This window comes from Corapipo altera, unplaced genomic scaffold, assembly GCF_003945725.1.
Source record: "Corapipo altera isolate COAL_440 unplaced genomic scaffold, ASM394572v1 61411, whole genome shotgun sequence".
NCBI lineage: Eukaryota > Metazoa > Chordata > Aves > Passeriformes > Pipridae > Corapipo > Corapipo altera.
Genome location: NW_020884875.1, coordinates 2,007,905 through 2,035,761, shown reverse-complemented (window position 1 = coordinate 2,035,761; position 27,857 = coordinate 2,007,905). Strand labels below are relative to the sequence as shown.

Here is a 27,857-nt window from a genome sequence, read left to right as displayed (position 1 = left end):
CAATACAGCTAATGACTTCCTGAAGCCACACAAAATACACATCTGAAATACAGCTCTGTATGCCTTTTTACATGAACTGATGGGGCAAGCTGCTCCCAAATCTCAATGTAACTTATCTTTATATGAATAGGAATATTTAGATAATTTTTTTTTTTCTGGTTCTACTAAGAACAACGGTCAAATCTCTCACAGGAAAATTAGCAGTTGTATTTGATCCAAAATTACATGACCGTGAATAAGCCAAGCTGACTAATGAAACCCATGGCTGGGATATAGTAATGCAATTCAAAGAGCCAATTAAATGGCTAAGAATGGCTCCTAAATGACTAGTCTTGCCCCCACAGCTTAGTAGTCCTGCCCATCCTTGCTACAAAAAAACTATTAACTTTGGGTTTTGTGGGGTTAATTCTTCTGTTTCTCATTTTCAATCATTTCAGAATTCTGTCACGTGAACACCAGAACTTTTACAGGGGAAGCAGAAGGAAATAGTGTCTGGGGCAGAAAACAAGTATTTTGGCATTAGTCTGTCATTACTTAAAGTTGGCTGTATTGGTTAAGTCCATCCTCTGCTCTTTGTCGGGAGCACTGCTAAAGCAAGTTAGCATTCTTTAATTTCTCCTGCTTATCTTTAAGCTGCCTTTTTTCTCAAATGGTAGCTGAGCAAACACCATCCAGCATCTGATGACAAGAATTTGGTGATGCAAACTGACAATTGTTGGTCCCATACTTCCTGATGCAAATACACCAGCAAATAAATGTAATGTGTGCTAGCTTCAAATTTATTTCCTCTATCTGTTTTTAGCTCTTGTTAAGGGAAAACATGCTGTAAATGACTCTGTTACTTCATCTTTCATCCTGTTGCACCTGCTCTTTTAGCCACACTTTATTGTCAGAAGGAGAATGTTCACAAAATCGTGGAAGGTAATGTACAAACATCACTGACTGGCAAAAATTGAAGAGGCCCAAATAATCTCTAGTGGCTTTACAGTGATTTTTACCTTTCAGTTAGCCATGAATAATGAAAGACCATTTTGTTGTTATTCATCACTGATACTGCTCTTTCAGTGGAATAACTTCACTTCATGAAACTGTTTGGCTTCAATGCATCAAGATTAAATGCTATGTTATAAAAAATATGGTAGTAATCCACACTGGAAAGTACTTCCTGGGCCATCAAATCTAGCATTCTAATATTGCAGGCAAATATATTCCACAGAATTGGTTAAAAATTTACTGAGCTTGAGTTTCAAACCAGCAACTATTTTTACCCTATTTCCCTGTTAGGGTATTCCACAGCCTTGTTCTCTTCTTACTTGGCTTATTTTGGTGCACAAACCATTTGACTGGTCAACAACCCCAGGTCTGGATGGAGATCAGGGACAAGGGTATCTCTCAGAGACCACTAGTGTTTAATATCTTCAATAACAACACGGACAGTGGGATTGAGTGCACCCTCAGCAAATTTGCAGATGACACCAAGATGAGTGGTGTGTTTGACACGCCTGAAGGACAAGATGCCATCCAGAGGGACCTGGACAAGCTCAAGGATTGGGCCCATGGGAACCTCACGAGATTCAACAAAACCAAGTGCAAGGTGATGCACCTGAGTCAGCGCAACCCCCAGTATCAGTCCAGGGTGGGGAATGAACAGACCAAGAGCAGCCTTGCTGAGAAGGAATTAAGGGTGCTGGTAGGTGAGAGGCTGGACAAGCATGAGTAAAAGAGGCATGACCAGCACATTTAGAGAGATGATTTTCCCTTTCTACTCTGCCCTCATGACATCCCACCTGGAGCACTGCATCCAGCTCTGAGGTCATCAGCACAAGAAAGATGTGAACTTGTCACAGCACATCCAGACAAGGCCACAAAGACATCAGGGGAAGGAGTACCTCCTCTATGAGGACAAGCTAAGAGAGTTGGGGTTCTTCAGAATGAAGAAGAGAAGGCTCTGGAGAGACCTTATAGCACCTTCCAGTGTTTAAAGGAGGCCTGTAAGAAAGATAGGGATAGACTTTACTTTAGTAGAGTCTGCTGATTTAGGACAAGGGGTTGTAGTTTTAAAGTAAAAGAGGGTGGATTGAGACTGAATATGAAGAGGAACTTTTTTACAGTGAGGGAGTTGAAACATTAGAACATGTTGGCCAGAGAGGTAGAGGCTGCCCCTCCCTGGAAATATTCAAGGTCAGATTGAAGGGGGCTCTGAGCAACCTGATCTAGCTGAAGATGTCCCAGCTGACTGCAGGGGGTTGGAAAAGATGACCTTTAAAAGTCCCTTCCAACCCAACCCATTCTATGATTCTTCCCTTAAAATTCTTCTGTCGCTGTGAGTCAGTGAGGGCAGTGAAGAATTTGATAAACCTCCCCAGACTTGAAAGCTCAAAGCTAAAACATTTATAGAAAACAAAGTATAACATTTTCTGGTAAAATGAAATAAGTAAATATTGTACACTTGGATGGTGCATCTACTGAATGTTAGTGATGTTTATGTTACTACATGAAAACGCCTGCATGATTTCACTCTACTGTTCTGAGAAGTATAGTTAACTTGCTGTTCAGGTTTGCAATATAACAGGATACATTTGAAGAAACAGTAGGAAAGTACATTTCCTGAAACTCACATCTGCCTGAGAAGGACCCTGCTGTGGGGCTGTTGAGATACTCATTTAACTCTTCACATTATTCCATCTTTTGCTCACAGTATTGGAATGTGACAAACAATATGCTTTTTGAAGGGAAACTAGGGAGTAATTTATCTTCTTTATGTGTGCTAAGCAGAGCAGGAGGGAGAGGAAAGCAGGGATTCACAGCAAGCCATGGAGCAATGATTAGTAACAGCTGACAGTCTCAAACCAAGACTCTCTTTCTTTGGTTACCTCATTGTAATAACAGAGTACAAAGAACCGACTGTCTTCAAGCCAAGAATCAGAGACCTAGGAACACAGAAAATAGCAGCTCACAATTTTTTTTTGGTAACAAAACACTGCTGCTACCTGCATAAGGCAATTCTAAAAGGACATCTTTTTATGTCCAGACACTTTGACTAAGCTTTCCTGGAAATGGGATTCTTCTGTTGGGCATAAAGCTGATTAGTTTCTGTATAAGGAGTGAAAAAAATAAGTACTTATGCTTATGAAAAAGCATAATGTAACATGGTAAATTATTTCAGTTTTATTAGGAAAAAAATTTGTTAGCTGATAAGACAAAGCACATCAAATTAGTTTAAATACTAAAGGATGTATTACAAGACTGAAATAAATATCATAGTAGTTATAAGACTTCGATACCATTCCCTGAGGATGAAAATATTAATTTTGACTTATTCTGAACATATTGCCAAAAATATCTACTTTAAACATGAAATGTACTGCATCCTATCAATACACAAGGACTAAAGATACCTTTGCTTTCTGGATGGTGCTAAGGACATTATTCAGTGGTCCATTAAAAATTTCTTAAAATACATGTGGAAGCTTTTAATCTGCTAAAATGCTGGTCTAAGTTTTGGCAAACTATGCCTGGAGTTTTTCACAGGCTTGTTTTTGTATTTGCAGCACTTATTAAACAACATTCCACAAATGTACAGTGCTTCTGTTATCTTACTGGCTTTATACCATGTGACAAACATGTAAGCTATTTACTGTGCCAAATCACTCCTTAGGTACTCTTTAGTTGCTACTGAAAAAATAATGTTACATCCTTGAGAATACAGATGTGAGATTGGAGGTATTCATAAGGGAACAGTAGCTAGTAATGCAGTCTAATGTAAAACATAATTTGCTTTTTATCTTGGATATGTAACAAATGCCTGAAGAGACACTTCTACTGAATTGCTAGAAAAATAGATACAATTCTCATCAGAGAGGTGCAAGATTTAAATAATGGAAAATTAAGGTTTCCCATCTAAAAAAAGGCAGACAAAGATATCTATGAGTGTGCAAAAAAAAAAAAAATGGGATTTGGGATACGGGACTGTACTGGTTGGTAACTTGTCACAGCTTTATGCTGGAAGAATCACTTTCTCACCAAAATGTGATTCACTATTATTGGCAAGCCTGTTTCTTGGCTTCTTCACTACAACTTCCCATAATAGACTTCATTGCGGTGATAGTGTCTTATTTGGATATTTGTCCACTAGGATCTGATGGTAGTTAAGTTAATTTTATAGAGTTTGTGTAGCAGCCGCCATTTGGAAAGAAGCTTTGCCCAGTTGGATGTGATTCAACACAAGATTTGAACTAATGGTTGAGTGTGACTAATGTATCTGATAACAACCTGGCCTTTGGACTTCTGCTTGGAATTTTAATTTTAGCACAATTTTTAAAACCTTGAGATCATTCTTCTTTGCTAATTCAGGAATATTAAGGTAATTTACAAAAGAATGATGTCATATTGCCTTTAGATATGTTCAATGGGACTTGATTTTTTTGAGTAATCTGAAGTTACACTAATAACTGCCCACCCACTAAAGAATCCTGCATGGGTTTTGTTGTTGCAGTAGCTACTATCTATTCTCACATCAGGTTTGCTAACAATCAAAATATCTCTGCTTTGTGTTTTGTTGGGTTTGGGTTTTTTTTTCAGAAATCTTGTCACAACAGTGTTGTCTTGAGACAACACTGCTTTGTGCATGTGTCCATCTTAGAAGTGCTCAGTGTTCATTTTGCTTTCAAGCTAGCAGTTCATTCATCTGTTGCTGTTTTATCCATTGATCTTTCAGAGAATTTATCTGAGTTGCTCATGGATCTAGTGCTTTCCTTTTTATCTGTGTTGCACATGTGTGTTTACATGTTCTTGTAATCCTTTTAGTTTATTACATTCCTTCCTATGTGCCATGTGTTTTTTCAGTTGGTAGTGTTTTGCAACAGTGTGTGTGCCTCCATGGGATGTTCTTGATGGACTCACACACTGTTCGGTGACTTCTGTTCTCTCACACTTCTAGTATAACTTCCACCAAGTTGAGGTGCTATCTACATTCACATGAAGCAATATAAATCACTTTGAATGGAGCTCCACGGTGCTGTTGCTCTCCTGCTCCCCACAGTGATACAAAATTAGCTCAGTTATTCACCACAACAGAGTGAAATCAGCAGTGTTGATATAACATCTTCTCAGTTTGGGGAGGTTTATCCTGAAAGACATTATGCCCAGGACTGTACTGACTTTTGTGCACTAATATAGTGGAGTCTCAGTCCCTCTGACAGGCACAAATAAGATATATCACTACATTGCATCTATTCATGTCAAAAGGAAATGCACAGAGCTCTGTCATGTCTCTAAGTCATTATTTGTACTAAAAACTGCAGAACAGTAACTAGTTTAACAATATAGAGTACTTCTGGATTCTCATTTTTAAAGAATCACCCGAACTTGGATTTGATAAGAGAAATTCTGCACATAAAGCTTTATGTGGCAGCAAAAATGAGTCTTGTATTGATAAAGAATCTAGAAACAATCTGAGTCTTCATTTATCTCATAGTCAAGTCTCTTTAAAGAGTATGGGATCCAATGAACACATACTTTGAAAAAAAAATTGTGTAAGCATTATAAATTTATGAACTAGTAGGATTTACAAAACAACACTTACAATCCATAAGTTAATATCTTGATAATAAATTAATAACATGATAGCATTTTTCCTTCTTTTCTTATAGGAGTAAATCGGAACTTAATTACACCCTAAATCCCCCAAGAACTTAATGGGTAACAATCAAATGAAGTTTAGGGAAAAAAATACTTCTATTTGTGAATTTAAGGTCCTCTGGTAATATGCCATATGAATACTAAGGAGTCATTACTTTAGCTGCAATTAGTCTATTATGGTTTAAATTGTCATTATAATTTGGTGGGGTTTTTTTCACAATTCAGTAATGATGTTAAGGTTCTTCTGAGAACTCATTAAGAAAGTGTGGAACTGGAGTTTCATGTGAACAGGCTTTTGTTTTCCTTCTTTTCTCTCTTTTGTTTCAGTGACCTCTTGAACTTCGGGTCAGCCTTGCAACATCAAAGCCGCACATTTTTTTCTTTGTATTTCTTCACCTTACAGACTTGTAGGAGGCAGTGGAAAGAAGTTAAGATTTTCTCTGGAATGCCTGACAGTAGCAATCAGTGCTTTTTAATAATATTATTAAGCTCTTTTTCAGGATGTTACAGTGCTAAGTACAGTTGTAATAGGAGTTCTGGCTTCCACAATTCAAATGCTATACTGTTGCCATCTGGGCATCATCTGCTTGCAAGCAGGATTCAGAATATGAATTTCTATGAGAGGTCTCAGGTGCCAAAGAAAATACCAGCTGATATTAAACTAAATGGGTGTGAGAGAAGAGGGGGCTTTTAGGTCACTGTTATTACTGGACTGTGATGTTCTGCAGAACAGAAAAGTAGCATATTTACTTTTTAACAAACTATTAATCATCCTACCTTGAATTTGAAAGATTTATTTTCTTAATGGATGTGGGTCCTTTGCACAGGTTCATTAGCCAGGAGACAGATGTTAGCCAGGCTTAGTAAGCACATGTTCTCTAACTCTGTTTTCAGAGTCTGGGGAGTTAAGACCTACTGAAATTGTAAATACTGCACAAAGCTGATTTTCAAAGCAAGAATGTATTCACTAATGAAATAGCCATTCATTAGGTGAACTCTTGACCAAATCCTACTTTCTCTCTAGCTCTGAAAAGAAACTATATTCACTGGAGAAGTTCTGATATTATCTAAGTATTCAGAAATAAGTTAGAAGTGGGCGGTGAAATATCAGAATAAAGTAAGCATTTAGCTTTGCATGTAAGTAAAGAGAAAATAAGAGAGCTGTTTACGGAGGAAAGAATCAGCATCATTATGTTAACTGTGGTGCAAATAATGTACTTCTAGTACTATGCTGAACTTTTTCTAATCAACCACCAATAAGGAGCTAGTGGTGTAGTTGTCTGTGGAGGAAAAGATGCAATTATCTGAATAAAACGTTAATCCTGTTTAAGTATATAATTATAACAAAGTCTGATTCTGAGAATGTGATGAACTGAAGCATCTAAATAAATGTTTGTGTTAAAGTCCAAAAGCTTTTCAAAACTTGTCATACACTTAAAGCCCTTCAAGCTCTTCAGTTAAGTACAGAAGATTAATATTGCTGAAAGATTAATACTAGATCTGATACATCAGAAACTGCAACTAATGCTCTCCAAATACTGGAATACCATAAACCCCAACATTTTTTCAAACAAGTCCTCTTTGTTGTGCGAATCTTGAGTTTTCAGAATGTAGTCAGGATCTATTTGTGAGCTTTTTTCACAACCAGGGGGCCAGGAATTTAGTTTGCTTTGATACTGGACTTCAAGATATGGCAGATCATTAAGAACAACAATAAGATCTGAAAGCTTCTGCTGGCATGGAAGTTGAGGTTTGAGTTTTCTTTATTTTCATGTTTCTTCTTCAGTATTAGAATTGAATTAGAATTGCTATTCATTTGTGTGAAACTGTGAAGTAATTTACCTTTTCCTTCCTTGATAGTACTTTTTTTTCCTCCCAAGACCCTTTGTATCCTAGTAGTTTTTACTTGTCTTTGTAGATTGTCATTAGTATATGTTTTTGACAGACTCCTGCAGAGGAAAAGATACTATTGACAGAAAGAATACACAGAACTTCTGTGTCTGGTGAGCCCAGGAACGAAAATTTAAGAGCTTTCCAACCCAGATGCTTTCCTTGCTAGTTTGCTACATATATCTGTGCTCACAGTAGCAGGAACTGAAGGTTTGGGGTGCATTAAACTGCTTTTTTAATTGCTAAGTGTACAAACCTCCGAGGAATCTGTATTTGTACTGATTGGACATGTCCCTCCTTCATAGAGAAATGCCATGCTTTACACTTATCCAAGATCAAAAATGGTACCTTACACAGATGGGCTTTTAGGTAAAGAGAATTAGCTTTGTTGTAGTGTCTATTCAGCCAAACCTGGGAAGATCAATTTCTAGAGAGAATCAAAGGAAAAAAGCCTTGTGAAAGGGAAAAATGGGCCATCACGGAGGCCCAAGCAAAACATGTGATGCAGTGCACAGAAGTGGCAGAGCATGCCTAGACTTGGCCCAAACTGATGCTTTCCAGAATAAGTCATCGCTACAAATCTCCAGTCATTTCTGGGATTGGTGTTATGTCACAAGAGTTCTACTTCAAACTTCAGCAGTGTAACAGCACCCTAGACCCATCTGTGTGAAGAAAAAGAGAGCTGACTGTGTGAGTCTGAAAAAGTACACACCAAGAGACTTTCAGAGTTCTTAACTCCACCCAGTTAAGAAAGACTGGCAACTCTGTAAGGAGATTCTCAGTTACAGTGACATTTTGGTATATTCATGGCTGCCTCAGGCACTCATCTGGAGACAACGTTGCCACAAAGTAATAAGGAAAAAGCATTTTACCCTGTGCCAGCCACGTCTCTGCAAAAAGTTATCAACCATGAAGAGGAGTATGGAAAGCAATTTCTATCAATGAGGCCAGCTCTTGTATATTTGCCATAATTATCTTTTGAGAAATTCTCCACACCATCAACAACACCATTGTTTACATTTTGTTGAATTCATTGCGCAAGGTCTGAACTGGAGGACGCAGAATATTTTCAGAAACAACCTGTAAGTAAAGAAAAAATGTGCACCAACAGGGGTATCTGGACAAAAGAAGTTGTAGCAGATGCAGGAACTGCTTTGTGACTCTCTAACATTCAACATAACATATTGCTAGCCCTTAATTATATCTGTAGTCTCAACAAATAGAGATTTCTGACCTGAGTGTCTCTGTTTTCTCCTTCTTATCCTCCATCACCAGTAAGAGAGTTGTGACATGTGGCTGGATACTGGGATGAACAATTAGCTGGCCAGCTTTCCTGCTTTTCCAGACTATCCAACATCTTACTGGAATCCAGACCCAAGGCTTGAGTCTTGTACGTCTTGTGGTGGTGCAAAGTGGCTCTCCTCCTTCTCCACTGCTCAGAACTCATGTGGGACCTCCAGTAATGCTATCAAGAGACTGGGTTTCAGTACCTCTGCCTCCAGTAATAATGACAATGATGCATCTGCCTTATAGAAGTTTATAATCCAAACACCTGTCTGAAGGACAGTATGTAGGAGATCCAGAAATTAGCTTTGAGAATTAAATGGAAATAATATGTTATAGGTCAACAACTGTCCATTAGCAAATTGGAAAAAAAATCAGAGTGAAAGTAAGAGTAGAGCACCTAATGATGGCATTGAAGACCCCTGTTTCTGAAAGAAGACAGCCTTCTGCATGTAGTTTGATCTGCAGTCAGTCCCTCTTCAATGATCTACTTAGCTGATGCAGTCATTCAGAAAGTACTTTGGATCTTGTCACATTTTACAGCATTGATGAAATGATGATGTCTTAGTTCTGTTGGTGTACAAGTACTCCCTGTATTGTTCCACACATTCCCAAAATCCAGCCTGAGGAATTTTTTTCATTAGATTCTTCCAGTCTTCACAGACAGCTATTGCAAAGATAAACTGACAAGGAAGCAAATACAACGGGATTGTGCTATATTCTCATGTAGGAAAAGAGGTTGTGGGTCACAGCGTTCAGGCTAGAGCTAAAGAGGTGAAAGGAGTAGAAAAGAGAAAGCATACAAAGCCTGAATGAAACCTTTGTGTACCTAACTATGCTATGTGTTCACAAGTTTTCAGGATCGTTTTTGTCATATTTTGATAATGGCCTAAGGGTACTGTTATCTGTCAGCCTCCCAAAGTGAGATATTTAAGAGCCTCTTATATAGTTGTGCACACTTCTTTCCCTCTTTCTTGACATATGGCTGGCCTTAGCTCCTTTACTTTTAAGTCTAATTTCATGCCAATGGAGTGAGTTTACATCTGTTGAAGGTGAGATGATTTTTAGATCCTTGAACTGGTTCTTGAAGACCTACGCGTGTTGGAAAGCTGAATCTGTAGACAGTGGTCATTGTCTACGAGCAAATGGTAGGTGAAATCTTAACAAGTGAAAACAGAGACTCCTTCAATCTGATATGAAATTCCATGGAGTGCAAAACCAACATTAACCTATGGGAAATTAGTTAGTCCAATGGTCAGCCAACCCATTTCTTTGCCTTCACCTTTACCTGATAACAGATTCTTACTGAAAGACTATGAGAAACAGAAAGAGATAGAGTTAATTGCCCTTGCTTGCCCTCCCTACATCTAGGGAGCACTGACGACCAGAGTCATCCTAAATTGCTCGTTACCAGAATTTAATAGTGAATAATGACTGTATCTGTGAATTTTGTTTCATTTTGAAATTATTAACTTCTGGTTTGTGGTGCTGTACAACACAATTTAATTTTGTGCTGTGTGAAATAGTGCTTCCTTTTCTTTATCATAAATGTACTTCCTAGTTATTTCATTGGATACCCTGTATTTCCTTTATTAGGAAAAATAGTTAGGAGACACAATAATAAACAGTTACTTCACCTAAGCCTCTACAAATGTTGTATCTTTTTCAAACCAAGAGGGTGCAGTCTGTTTAATCCCTCCTTGCATTTCACTAGAACTCCATTCCACTAGTAAGCCCTGTCACCCTCTCTGTACTGTTCACTGAGTCTGAGAACTCTTGCCTGTGTTCTAATGCCCATTTGAGAACTTGTGATTAAGCGTGGTGCAGGTGTAGCATGTTCCCCTTTCCCAGGTGTATTACTTTGCACTTGGCACCATTCTAGTTCACCCGTCATGTTACCACAGACTCATTCATTCAGTCTACAATATCCTGAACAAAATACTTGCTCTCAGTGTCCTAATTCCCAAAATGCTGAGGCTTGGTTTTGCATTTTGGACATTTTACTGTACAAAATACAAGACCAAGTCTTTTCTATTTACGATCTAATGCAGTTGAATTTACACTTTGTAATATTTTTGAGTTCTTAATTTTCAGGTTTGCTGTTTTTCTGTAACCAACTCATATTTGTTTGTATTAAACTCAAAAAGTGTTTTGAGCTTTCTCTAAGATACTTTTAGTCCTTCTGTCCTTGACTAAAATAGAAATGTTAAGAAAGAGGCAGTGTGGTTTTACAGTGGTCCATCAGTGCTCAGGCAAGATGCTTTAACTCCTACATGTTCTTCCAAATAGCTTTTGCTTTTTTGTTTTGACTGTGACTTGCCTGTCAGGAAGCAAAGTCTTGCTGTTATGCATTTGAACTAAAACATAAAATCAAAACCAAGTCTTTGTGGATGGGAGATTGCTCCCTATTATTAATTCAGCTGGAATCCCATACTGAATGCAAACTGAATAAAAGCATAACAACCTGTTATTCAATACTTTGTGAAACAACTAAAAAGTAATGGTCCACTAACAAAAGCTATATTTTGCAATGGAATTTCAATCAGCCTTTAATTAAGGGCTACTAGCAAAACTGAATTATTTTAGAGGAGTTTTTTAGTTTTGCTGTCTTTAATTATTGCAGATTTTGTACTTGAACACTCTTGGTGTTTGTGCATTGCTGCCTGCACAGACGTAGACTTCAAAAACCACAGTGCTGCATACTTTCTGCTTTTGCATGCTCTATATCCTCCTTAGGTTTTCCTTTTTTGTGGTATAATCGAATTTTATTTTGTACAGATTTTATGCAGGAATTTAATCTCTGCTTCTATTGCATTCTAATTTTTAGTCAGATATGGGTTTATTTAGTTATTCTGTCAGATAGATTTCTGTGTATTGCCTATTGCAAAAATTGTGTCAGAAATGAGTTATAAATTAATTTTATGAACCTTTCTGTACCTCCTTGCTTTTAGTATTTCCACAGATTAAGAGGTATAGGACTTTTTGAGGAAGGGGTTCCATACAAGGGTATATTTGTTGTACAGATATGTATGACATTTCATTATGATTTTCTAAAATCCATGCCTTACACAAAGCTTTCTTATTTTCAGCTGGGTATGGTTTATTTCCTACTGGATCAACTTCTGTGCAAAAACTTGTTCAGGAAATCACAGTCAAACTGATGGCCAACACACTATGAATCTGCACACAGTTTGCTCTGTATTTTGACAAGAAAGTCGGTGTTTCTAGGTGCTGAATACTTTCTAAGCTACTTTTTTTTCCTGATTTTTTTAAAAAATGTAGCTACTTGCTATTTAAACTCAGTTTTTTAACTTTTAAAATCTTTGTCCAAAATATTTCAGAATTATATGACATCATTATGAAACTTATCTTGCCCACATTCCCTTAAAGACTGTGGAAGGGTATAAGAAGGTTCCAGTTTCTCCATCTCTGCATGCCTATCTAAATAATGACTAATAAAGACTATGTGCCAGACTTGATAGATTTTTGTTGTTATACATAAATACAAATGTTGAAAAGGTCTTTAAAGTAGTAAGTTGTGTAGTTTCATGGTTGTATATTTTTAGCTACTATAAGCCTGAATCTTCCATAAAGATGCTCGTTTGAGATGAAATTGTTTCTTAACATGGATCAACATTTGTGGTGTTTCTTCAGTTGTTTCTCTAACTCTACAATATTCCATTTACATGATGAACTGAATCTTTACACACAGTAACTTGCATGCCAGTCTTGGTTTTGGAGACACACAAATCAAAGTACAAGTTTTCCTTTACTTGTGGAAAAAAGTATGTGGATGTTCAAATTAAACAGCACTGTCATCCAGTTATGTAAGCTGCATATGTAAATAGCTATATGAATGCATGAACTGGTGAGTGCATGAAATGCACAAGTGCATAAAATTTATGCTGCCATGCAATTCAGCTTTTACAATGCTGACATGGTTATAAATGTGTGGGAGAAAGAGGAAAGAGTTGCCTTAAAAAAGAGGTAAGTTACTTTTTAAGTAACATTTTATGCATTAGAAGAAAGGCATAAATGAAGAAGTAACACACTCCTAGGATGTCCATGGATTGGTTACTCATAGAAGGCTTACTACTACAGCAGATATCAACAGGACTCCTCTGTAGAAAGATTCCCATACAAATATATAGGCAGCTCAAATGCACTGACAATCCGAGAAGTGTTTCACTCAGAGAGGATCTGCCAATTCTCTTTTTTTCCATATAACCAGAGTCAACTGAGATCAGTGTAAAACTTTTCATTGATTTGGTGGGCATTGATTATTCTGACTTCTAAAATAATTTCTCTAGGACTTACAAAAATCAGGGAATTTTGGGAAAATCAGAAAATTTCCCAGTTTTTAGAATCTGGAAAATGGATTCATTGCTCTGGTGGCCAGCTAAACTGATGAAACACTGCCTAGTTGCTTCTCAGTTTTCATGTATGAACTATATGAACCGAACTAGGAATTCTGTACTTTTTTGAACTGAAACACTGAAGCGTTAAGACTGACTTTTGTTAATGCTTTTACCTTTCAGCTTAACTGTGAGCACTCAAGATGTTTCAAAGGCACAGGTCTGTTCTGTCACAATGAATTAAAGGGAATTACTGCTGGGCCCCTGGGAGAATGATAATTCTGGCTCCACAGGTCTGTTCTGCCTGAATGAAAGACTTTCCATCTGTTGAAATTACCACAAATATTGTGGGTGATATGAGACAGCACCTGGGACTTTGTAGTGGGTCACACATTTTTTTCCACAATGCAATTGTCAGCAAGCAGACAGGAGAGCATTGGAACTACTTCAAGGAGTTAGGATGAGCAAGTTCAAAATTCTGGCCCCTTATGTTTGCTGCCATTAATTTAATGTGTTAGGAAAGGACATGACAACTGTCAAATGAAAAATACTGATACTTTACTGGAGGACAGGTGTTTTGATATGATTTAATAACATCTGTATCCAGTTACATTTGATGGGCCATTTACTCCCTCATTCCAGTGTTGGAAAGGCAGATATAAAACATAATTTCTTAAATTTAATAACATCGAAATATTTTCTAGAATTATGTCTTTACAGAAGGCTATGTACAGCTGCTATCTGGATGTGGGAGGCTGTGCCATTGTATCACAGTTCCCCGTCATGCAATCTCATTTGGGTCTATCACACCACATGCTAACTTCAGGAGAACATTTTTCAGCTTCCTGGTTAACGCATTCCTGGTAAAGAGTTGTAATCAGTGAAAAAATATGGTTTGCTTATGTATATTTGATTATTGGTGATAGCATCACAGTTAGCTGCAAGCAGTCATGAGGTAACTTGGTTTCTACAGCAGGTCTCAGTGATGGCCCTATATACCATCTTGATGCAGCTACTCGAAGTCTATTGCAGTCTCTGCAGCATTACCACCAAAATAGCTACCAAAATACTTTGCATCTGCTGAGCTATGGCAACTTAATCTACATATCTCCATCTTCTTTTCTGCCCCAGTAGCTAATAAAAAACTTCACCACCCCTATGTCTAGAAAGAAAAAGGAGAGATACAAATGGAAAACATCATTTGCCTAAGGTTATACAATATGTAACAGCATTGGTTTTCCACATTTTACATCCACAAGTTGCTTTGGGCAAAATCTGGCTTTTCTGCAGTTGAATCTGTTCATATCCAGATGCTGCAATTTTCTTGACTTACGTAAGGGAGTGGCTTGGAGACTGTGTCAAGTTCAGTTGTTTCTTTCAATATTACCCTTTTTTCACTGTAGCTGATTTCAAGCAACTGCAACTATGCTTGGCTGTTTACTGTTTACCTGTCAACTCTGTGTGTGCTTTGTTTTATTACTTGAGTCACTTTGTATACCTTTCTTTTATCTCAATGGGGGGATAGACCATGTTCCTTACTACTTGTTTTTATCAATCACCTTTCATTGCAGTTCTCTGATAGCTGAAATCAAAAGCATCATATGTATATCTGAAGTTAGTTAAGAAGCATCCACACATGCAAATTCCAGCCTTCTGCTTTTTGTCAACACTTTCTATAGTTCTTTTGTAGTGATAAATACTGTGAACATTTTCAAAGTGTGGGGGCAAAACCTTGTGTCTCTGAATCTGTCCAAAAAAAAGTAATTTGTGCCTCCTGCAATAGTCAGTGTTGTAGTCTGTTATTGAAACGCTACATCAGAGGCAGGGAAGTTTCTATATGTTCCAGAATCCATTAACAATAGTTATGCCATTATTTGAATTAGGGGAGCAAATATAAACAAAGATATATACAAACTACGTACTAATATGTTTCTCTTCTTTGATGTAAACCTTCTGTACTTGTTCTTTTGAACTGTTTTTCCATACAACCTTACTTTGTGGAAGTAGATTCACAGTCTTTGTGTTTGTACAGGATCTTACACACAAAATCCTGGTTTGTGATTAAGATTCATTTGTACCACACTAGTGTTCCTCCCATTAACAGTTTGGACAAGCATTGTCTCACGCACAGTGAGTTGTACTCATATTGGGATCTTTGCTTGATTTTGTAATTGCTGACCTGCTGTACCATCTTTGGTGAGCCAGTGGACCTCAATTTCACTGTTTCTATGTTCCCTTTCTCCTTACCCATCTTGACTTATGTTAGTAAATAAACTGTTCTCTTACTGTTGCTGCAATGTGCAGCAAAAATTAGTCTCAGGTCTTGAATTGGGTTTTTATCCCTTGTTATGTTTTACCAGACAATGATATTTGAAAGAACTGTACAGAATTTTAATCCCAGTTCACTTGCATTTAAAAGCAGTGGTCCCTGTATAACTAAATTCCAAGCTTTCAAAATTTTGGGAGAGGAGAAGCAACCTATCTATTAAACAGAACTATAATTGAGCAAAATATTTGCAAATAAGCCCTGTAAAATTTCTCTGTCTTTAAGATTTGTCACAAATGTTATGCTCAAATTACACTTTTATAAAGACTGGTTATGAATTGTTTTTGTGAAAGACATTTCAGAAATACATATTTTTGTTAAGCAAAGGTCCTTCATTCTGACATCCTTATATTCAGTAAATAACTGAAACATGCAGATAAACCTTGTGGAATTTCAATTTCATTATGATCTTGCTGTATCAGCTCAAAAAAACATTAAGGTATAAAGCTCAGTGCTCGTGCAATTTTTCCAATCCTTGTCTATTTCATGATGAATTGTTATCATATATATTTATTTTATATATATCTTAGTTGTATTAAACATGTTTCAGAGCCAACAGGAGCACCACAGACATGGTATTTGTTCTCAGACAACTGCAAAAGAAGTGTAGGGAACAGAAAAAAGAGCTCTATGTAACCTTTGTTGATCTCACCAAGGTTTTCGATACTGTGAGCAGAAAAGGTCTGTGGCAGATTTTGGAATGCTTAGGTTGCCCCCCAAGTTCCTCAAAATGATCATCTTACTTCATGAGGATCAGCATGGCCAAGTCAGATATGGCAATGCACTTTCTGAGCCCTTTCTAATAACCAGTGGTGTGAAATAAGGCTGCGTTCTTGCACCAACCCTATTCACAGTCTTTTTCAGCATGATGCTCCAAAGGGCCACGGCAGACCTCGATGATCAGGATGGTATCTACATTCGATATCGTACTGATGGAAGCCTCTTCAACCTAAGGTGACTGAAGACCCACACTAAGACCTTAAACCATCTTGTCCGGGAGCTGCTTTATGCTGGTGATGCCCTCATCGACCACACAGAAGCAGCTCAGCAGCATTTAACATCCTCCTTTGCAGACGCTGCTGAGCTCTTTGGGCTGGAAGTCAGCTTAAAGAAGACAGAAGTTTTCTATCAACCTGCACCTCAGGAAGTCTTCCTTCATCCCCATATCACCACCGGCAAATCAGAGCTCGAATCAGTCCAGCAGTTTAATTACCTAGGTAGCCTCATCTCCTCGGGTGGTGAGATTGACAGAGAGATAGACAACAGGTTAGCAAAGGCATATAGTGCTTTTGGAAAACTCCATAAAAGAGTTTGGCAATATAAACACCTGAAGAAAAGTACAAAGATCAGTATTTACAGAGCCACAGTGTTGTCTACTCTTTTATATGGGTCCGAATCATGGGTTGTCTACCGCCATCACCTGCGTCTCCTGGAACGCTTCCATCAATGCTGTCTCCGTACAATCCTAAACATCCACTGGTCAGATTATGTGACCAATACATCTGTTCTAGAACAAGTAGCAGTTATGAGTATTGAGGCCATGTTACTGAGAACACAGCTGCATTGGGCAGGGCACATCTCAATGATGAAGGACCACCGCCCCCCTAAGATCTTGCTTTATGGTGAACTTGCCACCGGCTGCCGCAAGAGAGGAGCCCTGAAGAGAAGATACAAGGACTCCCTGAAACAACATCTCAGCCTTGGCCATACTGATCAACATAACTGGTCTAGTCTGGCCTCCAATCGGGAGGTCTGGAGACACACCATCTATAGCGTTGCTGCTTCCTTCAAGAACGCACACAGGATAACTCTTCAGAAGAAAAGACAACACAGAAAGAATCGTGCCTTGCAGAATGTATCACCTAAGGAGTCCTTCCACTGTGCCTTTTGCAACCGGATGTGCCTGTCTTGTATTGGCCTTTTTAGCCACCAGCATGTTCGTAGCAAATGTGGGTAGAGCCCTTCCCAAATCTTCATTCGCAAAAGCCTAGCCATGATATATATCTTAGGGGCAATGCATATTTTAAAATAATTGTGTCAAGCAATTTTCAGGTCAGATGCTTTATGTTGTAACAAAATGAGAGAGTATAAAATATTCTGAACTCCCATAACTGCAGCAAATTCGAAACAAAAACGGACCAAAGTTCTCAGCTCTGTGTTTCTATAAGAATTCAGGTCAGATTTGGCTATAATATAAACCAAATGAGAATTTAATTTATTTCTTTGGTTATTTATGCTTCTTCTCATATACCGTGTTTTAATTTTGCCCTTGATTTTATAAGAGAAACTGACTGGGAATGATGACTTAGGAGTTCTTTCATTTTTAAGACTGTAGACAATAAAGACTAACATATAGTATGCAGTTGAATTTATGTCTAGACCACAAGAGATAAATAATATAGATAAGCACATAATCATATTTTCCTATAAACATGAAAAGATGGTGAATGGTATGCAAATAACCTCTATTTTCTCTCAAGCAGATGTTTGTACATGCCTGGTAACATGTACGTCAGAAGATAGAATCTCATGGAGAAAACTGCATACCTGCTTGAACCACGTGCAATAATAGTAAGTCATATGGCAAATGTGTCTAAAAACCTCTGTATGTGATTCTGCATTGTTTCTTTCATGACAGTATCAAAACATGGGACAGAGAAACATGACTGGGTTGACCTCACCACTGAAAGTTTATTTTTCCGAGGTCTGTGAATAACCATCAGAACTGTTTACCTGTGCAGCAAAAGTCTTGAGTTTCTCAATTTATCTTTTATAGAAGCCCATGGCTTCTATAACTATTGCTTTGATTTTATTGCTCTAATTTCTTTGACATTCACAACACTTGCAAAGAAATATAATCATCCCCAGCCTATTTCTAATGTCTCAGAGACTCTATGTTCTGATATCGCCATACAGTTATATTCAGCACATTTTGCATAATTACAAGTGGAAACCCAGAACACTATATCTAGGAGACACTGTAATACCTGCAAACAGAAAACTATTTATTCAAATAATTGACATTTGGAAAAAGCAAGCATGTTATCAGCATGAAGACCCTGGAGCAATCTTTTGAGGTTAGTTAAGAGGCATCCACTTCGTTCTGCCAAACAAAATACAGGAAATAAGAGATCTGTTTCATGGATACTGAGTGGTCTTAGGATTGCCTTGAGAAACATACAACTTTTATCCAATGAATTATCCTATAGTGTATAAAAAAAGAATTCAAGAGTACTTAAAATTGCACAGTAGCACACTTGTAATGGTTATCGTTAATTATGATTTAGATATCCACTAATACCTGTATATTTGCTGGTGTATGAGAGTTCTGCAATAAATATGTAAAAGCATCTTTAAAAAAACCCCAAACTTGTATGCTAAAGGAGGTATTGTTCAGTGCAGAAAACAGCTTTTTCCACAGTTTTCAGCAAAAAACTGCGAAATACCTTTAATACCCATAAAAAAGGACATAGTCTTGCTATATTGAATGATTTTTGAAAAGAATTAAATCTGTAAATTGTGAGTTGAGTTTTCTCGGATTGCTCCTTGTGCCACTAAGAAAGTTTAAAATGCTGTTATTCACCTTGAAAATTACTGCCTGTACTTCAAAGGGAAGCTCTAAGAATAATCCATTTAACATTGCAAGGCACTTGTATGATAACAGGACAAATCTTCCAGATAGACAAGATTTCTCTTTGCCGAATGCCTTTCTATAATAGAGGAAGTGATTGTTATGAAAAAAGAGCACAAAAAGGATAAAGGCCTCCAGAGATTTTAAAGGTAAAAAAAACAACAACCATCAAAAAGAAGGGTATTGTTTGAATCCAGAGAATGAAATGCTTTTCAGAACAGGATTAGTTAGAAACTCATTGTTCTGATATTTCACAAAATCTCTACTGAGACCTGGTGATACAGCCAATGAACTTGTTTTATCAAAAAGCCAGCTTCTTGTGATACTCGTGACTCTCTAAGGTGGGTTTTCTGATCTTCACTTGAACCAAGTGTTTCTGCTTAGAACATTGAAAATCGATTCAAATCCTTGTATAGGATGATCTACCTAATTTCCTGTTTTACCTTGAGTTCATTCAGAGAACCAGTATGAATGCAGATTAGGAGGACCTGAGAACTGGTCAGATAAATTCTCCTGCAATAACTCATCCTGCAAAATAGAGCAGCAGTGCCAGTCTCAGCTAACACTGGAAAAGGGTAAAAGGTAAATCCTTTTCTGCTTTTAATGGTTCTTCTATCAATGTCCAGCCAACCTGGGGAGTTCTACATGTGAAAGGGACAAGAAGATAGGAAGAAGATATGACATGTAACAGAATAAGATACTGGTGGGGAATAAAACCTATCACCACTTCCCCTACAAAATATATAAATTTCTCCCTAGTTTTAGTATTCATTTAATTTTCAGTATCCATATAATATGTGTGTGTAGAAACAAGTTTCACTTTCTCCTCGCAATATGAGAAGGCAAATGATTTTGTAACTGTGAAATTGTGGTTTCTGTGAAGATGCAAGTCTGTGCTCATTTGTGTTTGTAAGAGGAGATCTTAATATTAATATATTTGAAAATCAATGAAATAGAGAACTTACAGTCTCTGGGTCCTCTGACAATCAAGGTAGTGTATTAGGTATTTTAGAGCCTAGGACTGCACAGTGGGTGGTTTTGATTAAGTTCTCCAAGATGCACCACTATTTGTTGATAACATGAAGTCTACGCTTTCTTTTCTCTGAATAATTGGTACAATAAATACATCACAGGTACATCCCGAACATTATTAACAAATTTGAGAGGTCCTTCATGAAACTTAAGAGGAATGTCAAGGCACACATCATCATAAGAAATGAGATATTATATCACTAGCTAAAGGAACAACTTTGAAAGGAGCTTTCAAAGCTTAATACAGTTGCTGACCAGAAGACAAAAAACAGAACTGATGGAATGAAGTTTCTTACAAACTATCCAGTCTATTCCATCTATCACCTATGGACACAGACCTATTGGAACAAGTCCAGAGGAGGCCATGAAAACGATCAGAGGACTGCAACACCTCTCCTGTGAGGACAGGCTGAGAGATTTGGGTTTACTCAGTGTGGAGAAGAGAAGGCTTTGGGGAGAACTTAAAGCACCTTCCAGTACCTAAAGGGCCTACAAGAAAGCTGCAGAGTGACTTCTAACACGGGCTTGTAGTGATAGGAGAAGGGAGAATAGCTTAAACTAGAAAAAGGTAGGTTTAGATTAGATATTAGGAAGAAATTCTTGACTGTGAGGGTGGTGAGGCACTGGAACAAGTTGATCAGAGAAACTGTGGATGTCCCATCCCTGGAAGTGTTCGAGGCCAGGTTGGATACGATTCTGAGCAACTTGGTCTAGTGAAAGGTGTCCCTGTCTGTGGCAGGAGGTTTGGAATGAGATGCCCTTTTAGATCCCTTCCAACCCAGGATGGTCCTTTGCAGGGTTAAGAGTTGGACTCCATGATCCATGTGTGTCCCTTCCAATTCAACATATTCTGTGATTCTATAATATGATTCTACTTTTTTCTAATCTGATGCCAAAAGATTACAAGTTAGAGAGATGTTTTACATATCCAGGGTTACAAGCATGTGTTACTGCCTACTATCAATAGTTTCAACTTTCTTGGTTTTTGGAACTAGTTTTTTGAGATGCATTATCTTTGATAACAATAGGACGTTCTGGAAGTATCTGTTCAGAAAGTAGGATGAGAGTGGAGTAGAGAGTCAGCTTCATAGCACCTACATAGAGTAGCTCATACAGTTAGACTGTCTTGGAATTGAGAAAAGCATCTTTCAGTTTCTCTGTGTATTAATTCAAACCTCTTATTACATTGTCTCTAAAACAGCAATACCAGTGATATATCTTTCTGCAGGTTATAACACTGCTAGGACATGGAATGTTCATTTTTTTGTGTGTTTCGGTGTGTGCATCTTTATGTAATTATTTAAAAGAACAGAAAATGTGTAGCGTGTTTTGTTTTTACAAGTTTACCTGTGACTAAACTGGAAACAATTAGAGGCAGAACCAGCATTTGCAGCATTCTCATGAGTAGCTCTCCAGGAAACGAAAAGTACTTCACTTCCCGATAGCTCATCTTATATGATCGGAGAGAAAATCCAAGGATTACACCTGAAGAGAGGGAAAAGATATCATTACTTACTCTTTTAAAGGAGTAGTAACATCTAAACATGAATATTTATAGAGTACTTACTCAACATATCTGATTGTAACATGCAGTTGTTATTACGCCCCAGACTGCAGTCCCAATTTTCTTTCTCCAGTATCATAGCTACTAATATGAGTAGTCCTACCGAAGCCAGGAAGTTATTGTCATAGTTTAGGAGAGGTATTCCCCAATTTAGTGTTCCCAGCAAAACACTCCAAACCTTACACTGTTCACTCACACCCCTGTTCCACCCCTGCCCCTCCTCTGTGGCGGGATGGAGAGGAGAATCCGAGGCACAAAAGGTAAAGATCACCGGTTGAGATAAGAACAGTTTACTGGAGACAGAAATGAAATAAGAAAACGAACAATTTTAATAACGAAATGTACAAGAGTCAAACGATTCACAAATGATTGCTCATCACCTAGAAACCCCTGACAACACCCCACTGTGCTGCCACACTCTGTGACCCTGCAGAGACCCCTTCTCCTGTCCCCAGAAAATGAGGTGGGTGGATACAGAATAACCCCTGGGTCCTGGCCAAGCCCCTTCCTGGATACCGCAAAAATTACCCCTGTTCTGGCCAGAACCCAGACAGGTATTCAGAAGGTTATTCGTGCTGCTGTTTTTTGAAATCTGGGTTACTGTCAAAGGTACATCTTGAGCACTAATGAAAAGGAAACCATCCCTGCTACTACAGCGAAGCGCCTCAAATTCTGGGATTTTGAGTGTAATCACATATGCAATGCATATACGCACTAGCTACCAGTCTTCAGAAGTCTTGTCCATGCCTGTTTACTCTGTGGGGCCTGATCCTGCAGATGTGCTTCAGATGGGAGGAGATAACCAGGACAGACATATTCGAGATTCCCCTTGTGGTTTGGTCTTTCCACAGTCAAACATCAGCAGGTGCTAAGTGGTTTTACACACTCCTACCTTCAGAAACAGTGGCATTTGCAAAGAAGCAGCTAAGCAAGGTTGGAAGGTCCTACTACAGGATTAAGTGGTGGGTCTTGATGCCTGAGGGACAGGGAATGGGAATGCCTGGACAGTAAGGGAATGTCTGGATCCATCTTTCTGTGAACAGATAAATGATGCTTGAGATACATTTACAAATGGAAGCCAAAGATGGGCTGATGTGTGGCAACATAAACTTCTCACCTACAACTTTGTAGACTTTGTCCTATACTTGGCACCATCTGCTTTATTTGCATATTAGTTAGTTATTTGGTTAACTGATATAACCAATTGCAGTTTGCAATTGTTAAATGGCTTGGTGCCTATCTGATGTACATCTTCTACATCCAGCCAAACAACATATGGCTTTATCTGGAACACATTAACCATACAGATGGTGAAACTCAACTAGCCATCCCATTCATGACTCCATGACTCCATGTTCTACCCTGCCATCTAGTACTTGTGTTTGGGTTAACTGTGACTGTATAGAAAGCTGGATCAGAAGATGGGTCCTGCTGCATAAAGAATTTATTTTTACAGGGTTAATTTTTAACCAGGTCAATTCCCTGAGGCAATTTTTTTATACAGCTACACAAATGTTGGTAGCTTTACAGAGAGAAATGTGCCTTGAAGAAGAGTGGGATTGCCCTTTCTGGCAGATAGCCAGACTTCAGTTTCCTAAAACTTCCCATAAAACTGCCTCCTCAGTGACATTAGGCAGCAGAGCATTCAAACTCCCTTCTAGATCCTGTTAGAACTTGAGTGCAACCTGAAAATTCTGTACCGCTGAAAACTTCTGGAAACTGATAGTTCCAATTCTTAATCACTTTGTGGTTTTGCTCTTCTTTATAATCAGCTTTTTGATTGGTACATCCAGAGAGCAGATAATATCTTCATGCCAAATTTTGCTGGTTAAAATAGGAGGATACCTCCTACTCTAGCTTATTGACATCTGCTGACGTAAGGAAACAGCTGTATCTCTCAATTTAGTGACTTCTATCTATCTAATCATAATTTAGGGACTTCAGCAGGTTGTTTAAGCTAGACAAATCCAGAAATATCTTGAATAAAACAGAAAATCTGAATTACAAAATGAGAGAAAAGTGATTAGAGTGCAATTGGCACCATGCATGGAGATCATGCTATGGAAGAAAGCAGCAGGACTAGAAGGCATCTGGTTTAGTCTCGTTCATGTTCTACAGTCTCAGGTAGACAAAGTGCATTTTGCATAAATGGTTCTTTTTTAGGTAAAATTACATCATAAAATGCACAGAGGAAAGGCCTCTGAATTAGTCTTTTTTAAAAGACCTGCCTAAGAGTTTCCCTTCTTTTCAATAAGGTTTTAAATTCCACTGTAGCGTTACTCATTATTTTCTTTTCATATGGGAAACACATTTCTCAGATATAAAGAATCCATCTGGACCTTTTGTTTCTGCACTTAATGAGCACTACATTTTGACAACTGGATAACAAGCAAATAGAGCTAGACTAGTTTCTTACTTAGGCTACAGTTCTGCAATTAGTTCCACATGAATTAATCCCTGCACTAGTACAAAGCCTCGCTGAGGTTGGTAAGGGTTTCTGAGGCTGCTATAAGAACTAGTCCTTATTCTATGCTATAAGGGCTTGATTATCTGTTCCACTACTATCCAAGCAGTACAAAATTACCTAAGAGAGAACCAGAAGACCGTCTGAATTAATATTATTAGTAGTGAGAGTGAGTTTCTGAACTTTCTATGTAAACCTGTTGAGCCAAAAATTATCTGTTTTTTTTTGTCCTGAAGTGCTCTGTGCGTAACTACAGGGTTGCCCAGCACTACAGTTTACAGAAAGAATTTCTGCAATGTGAAAAAAATGTGCCCTGGTAGTGTATTCTGTTGAAATGGATAAACACCCAATAGTTACTAATTCTTCAGCCTTAATCTTAGCACTGCTATTAATTTGTATGCAATCACGCCTAAGACATGGGAACCTTTCTCTGACTCAGTTTACCTGCTTGTAATGTAGATATGGTAACAGTTATTTCACAGATATTTCTGAAAATTAATTGTGTTCACACAGTGATCTTAGCAACTCAAGAAGAAATTCAAGAAAATTATCTCCTCATTGTAGCATGTGCTGCTGAAAGCAGAACAGCATGATTTTACTAGTCTCTCCTGATTTTAGATTAAATGAAGATTGGACATTATTTTCTGTTCTGATTTTAAATACCTAGATACTGGGTATTACATCCTGTCTGACAAAGTTTTGTTAACGAAAACTGTGTTCTTGAAACAGAGAAGTCAAACTTGGCAAGGTAGCTTTGTCTTCTTTGAAATAACTTCTTAGAATCAGCATTCACAGGCTTAGATAGCAGCACACAATGACGATTTAAAGACAGACACAATGACAAAGCATCAAAATAAAGCCATGAAATAAGACTTGCTGGGAAGTACTAAACCTTCGGAAGGTGTGCAGTATTCCAACAACCATCCAATACTTTGTGTGCAGTAAGAGTTTTACTGCTTAGCACTGTCCATAATCAAGATAGCGAAGATTAAATATTAGAACTGGCCTTTCTCAGTAGAAGTTTCCAATTTCAGGTTAATTCTGAAAATTGTAATGAAACAAAGCCTTGTGTGAAACAAGCTCCCACAACTTGTTGTGCAGGTTTCTGTCTACCCTTTGTAACACAAAAGAACAACTAATCAGCGCTATCAGAGCCTGACTTCTCAAATGGTAAACGGTGTACCATTTCTGCACTGCAGGAAAGAGCAGATTTCTCAACAGAATTTGTTTGGCTTTTTCTGGACAAAAATGAGTAGTGTTTGTTTAAGCTAACAAGTTGAATTGTATACATGTCTATAGTTTGTATAATAGAACCATACTGCTAAATAATTTATACACTTCATAATGATGAACCAAATGAGATTAAAGTTGTATAAAGATTCTCGAGGTATTCTTGTCAGTGATACAGTCAAGTTTATGGAAAAATTTATTTGCAGATAATCCTGATGACAATCAGAACGATCCTTAAACTAAACAATTTTATTATATTTTTATACCAGTATACATGTTCAAAGTAAAATCCAATCTGTATGAATACAGTGAAGAGAAGATTTAAAACTTGAAAGGAGAAGAAGGTGAAAATAATTCTGGAAGTGATGGTAAAGGGATGAAAATGACAAAAATGGCAGATCTGATTTGGAATTCCTTATTCCAAAAATAGAATGACTTTAACGAATGGCTTAGGGTCTTCACTTCTAGATACTGGGTACCAGAAAGGAAACAATAAAGACTTCATATCAGACTTTCAAAACTATGGATATACCTGTAATGGCTAAGAAACATGAAACCTTCTATATAAAATTTCTTAAATGGATTAACATCAAAATGTGATGAAGTGAGCAATAAAATCAGGATTTGAAGTAGCAAGACAAAAATACTTTTGTAATATTAAGTTTTTAGGAACATGTGTTATGGAGATGGTTTAAAAAAAGAATTACATAATTTCCTAAATTGAATTTGAAAATGAACTTCAAAATCCTCCATGGAGAAAATTAAGTTCTTAATTGTGTACAAAAATGCCTTGGTCTCACAGTAGTAGAGAGCTGTTTCACATGATTCTTTCTGTTGCATAGATGAAATGAGTTGCACACCTACACGAGTTTAAAACACCACATCAATTAAAAATTAAAAAAAAGGAATCATAACTCTTAGAAGATGAGAGATGGGGCTTTACCCACATCTAAATGCTCATTCAGGAACTTTGGGGAAGCTTACGTCTATCCTCCTCCTTGGCCCACTCAGAAGAATTAGGTAGAAAAATTTAATAAAGAGAGACAATTGCTTTTTCCATTGCTTCGAGTAATTAATAATTTTAAGTCTAAGTTATTAAAATTAATTCTTACGAACTTCTGGTCTCTATCTTATTTCAGAATCACACAGGAATTAATACCACACAATTATCTGGAGCTAATATTTTTTACTATGTCCATGCTCTCTGTTGTATTTTCACAAAGAAGCCAGGAAAATCTAGTAGTTTTACTTTTTAATTGATCAAACATCACTCAAACATATTTCAAGAGGAAATTACTAGGTGTTATATCAATGATGGTTCAAGAGGTGCCTTTTCTTTATTAGAGCTTGCCAGTTCAATCAGAACACACTACTGATAGTTATACACACTTCTTCTTTTTACCGTGAATCTCAAAATACTCTTAAATAAGGTACAAAGTAATTTTTTCTTTTACAGCAGGAAATAGAAAACTTAAAAAATAACTGGAAAATACCTTAAACTAGGTAGAACAGTGCACTAAAGTAACAGTTGTTAATAGTCCAGTTCCAGAAAACCTTGTAATCAGCAAGCAAGTAACATTTTGTTCTATAACAGAAATTGGGCTACAGCCGTCGAGAGAATCAGGCTTGTACCAGTTTAATGGGACATTGTATATTTTTGTTAGCTGCACAGCCATTTCATTCCTATGTTCCTGCAGAGCTCTGGAATGACTGGTTTTGTTCTTTGGGTCATTTTTTTCTGCTTAATTTACCATTTTGTTCTGACACCTTTTCTTTTAGCAACCAATTTCAGATAAGTCCACAACTGTATTTACTTGAGACGAAAAGGTAAATGACTTCTCTAGTGATAAGAATTACTTTAAATTGCCGACAAAACCCCAGTCTTTCCTAATCTTTTTCTTTGCTTGCCACAAGAACCACATAACGCTTAATTTTGATTTTCATAATTTTTGTTCCATAATTTTATATTGAATCCTCACTCTCTAGTGTATCACGCACTCCTTCCTTGCTTTCTGGTTTTCTCTATGAAGGTAGGGAAGTATGTTCCCTTTGAAACCATTTTTTTGAACCTAAGTATCAGGTTTTAACTGCATGATGCAACTGCAACAGAGAGCTTAAGGAACTGTGCTCCAAGTTGTTCCATTAGATGTCTATGCTGAAGTGGAACATGGGTTAATTTGGACATAAGCAGCTAATTCTCCTTTGCCTGAGAGATATTGCAAGGAGAGTCATGGGAGAAGTACCGGAGAAGAACTAGATACCCTAGCCATGACTTCAATACAGTTAAAAAAAAAATGTGTCCAGAGAAAAGCAAAAGTATAGTGAAGTAAGAGTCACATTGATGTCAAAGAGCTGTTGACTGCATTGAAGGAGTCAGTTTGTCACCTCTGCTTAGGGGTCACAAGAGTGCCACGGGGCGCTCACAGTTCTACTAAGGAGAC

General features: G+C 37.5%; 1 protein-coding gene across 1 annotated transcript in view; it reads right to left on the bottom strand.

The window, feature by feature from the left end:
• SLC1A3 (solute carrier family 1 member 3) overlaps nt 1-27,857 on the bottom strand; it is a 66,491-nt gene that overhangs the window by 25,558 nt on the left and 13,076 nt on the right. Inside the window, exon 3 of the mRNA XM_027634938.1 lies at nt 21,506-21,643. Within this exon, the coding sequence (XP_027490739.1) occupies nt 21,506-21,643 (138 nt within the window). The remainder of the gene's footprint in view (nt 1-21,505; nt 21,644-27,857) is intronic.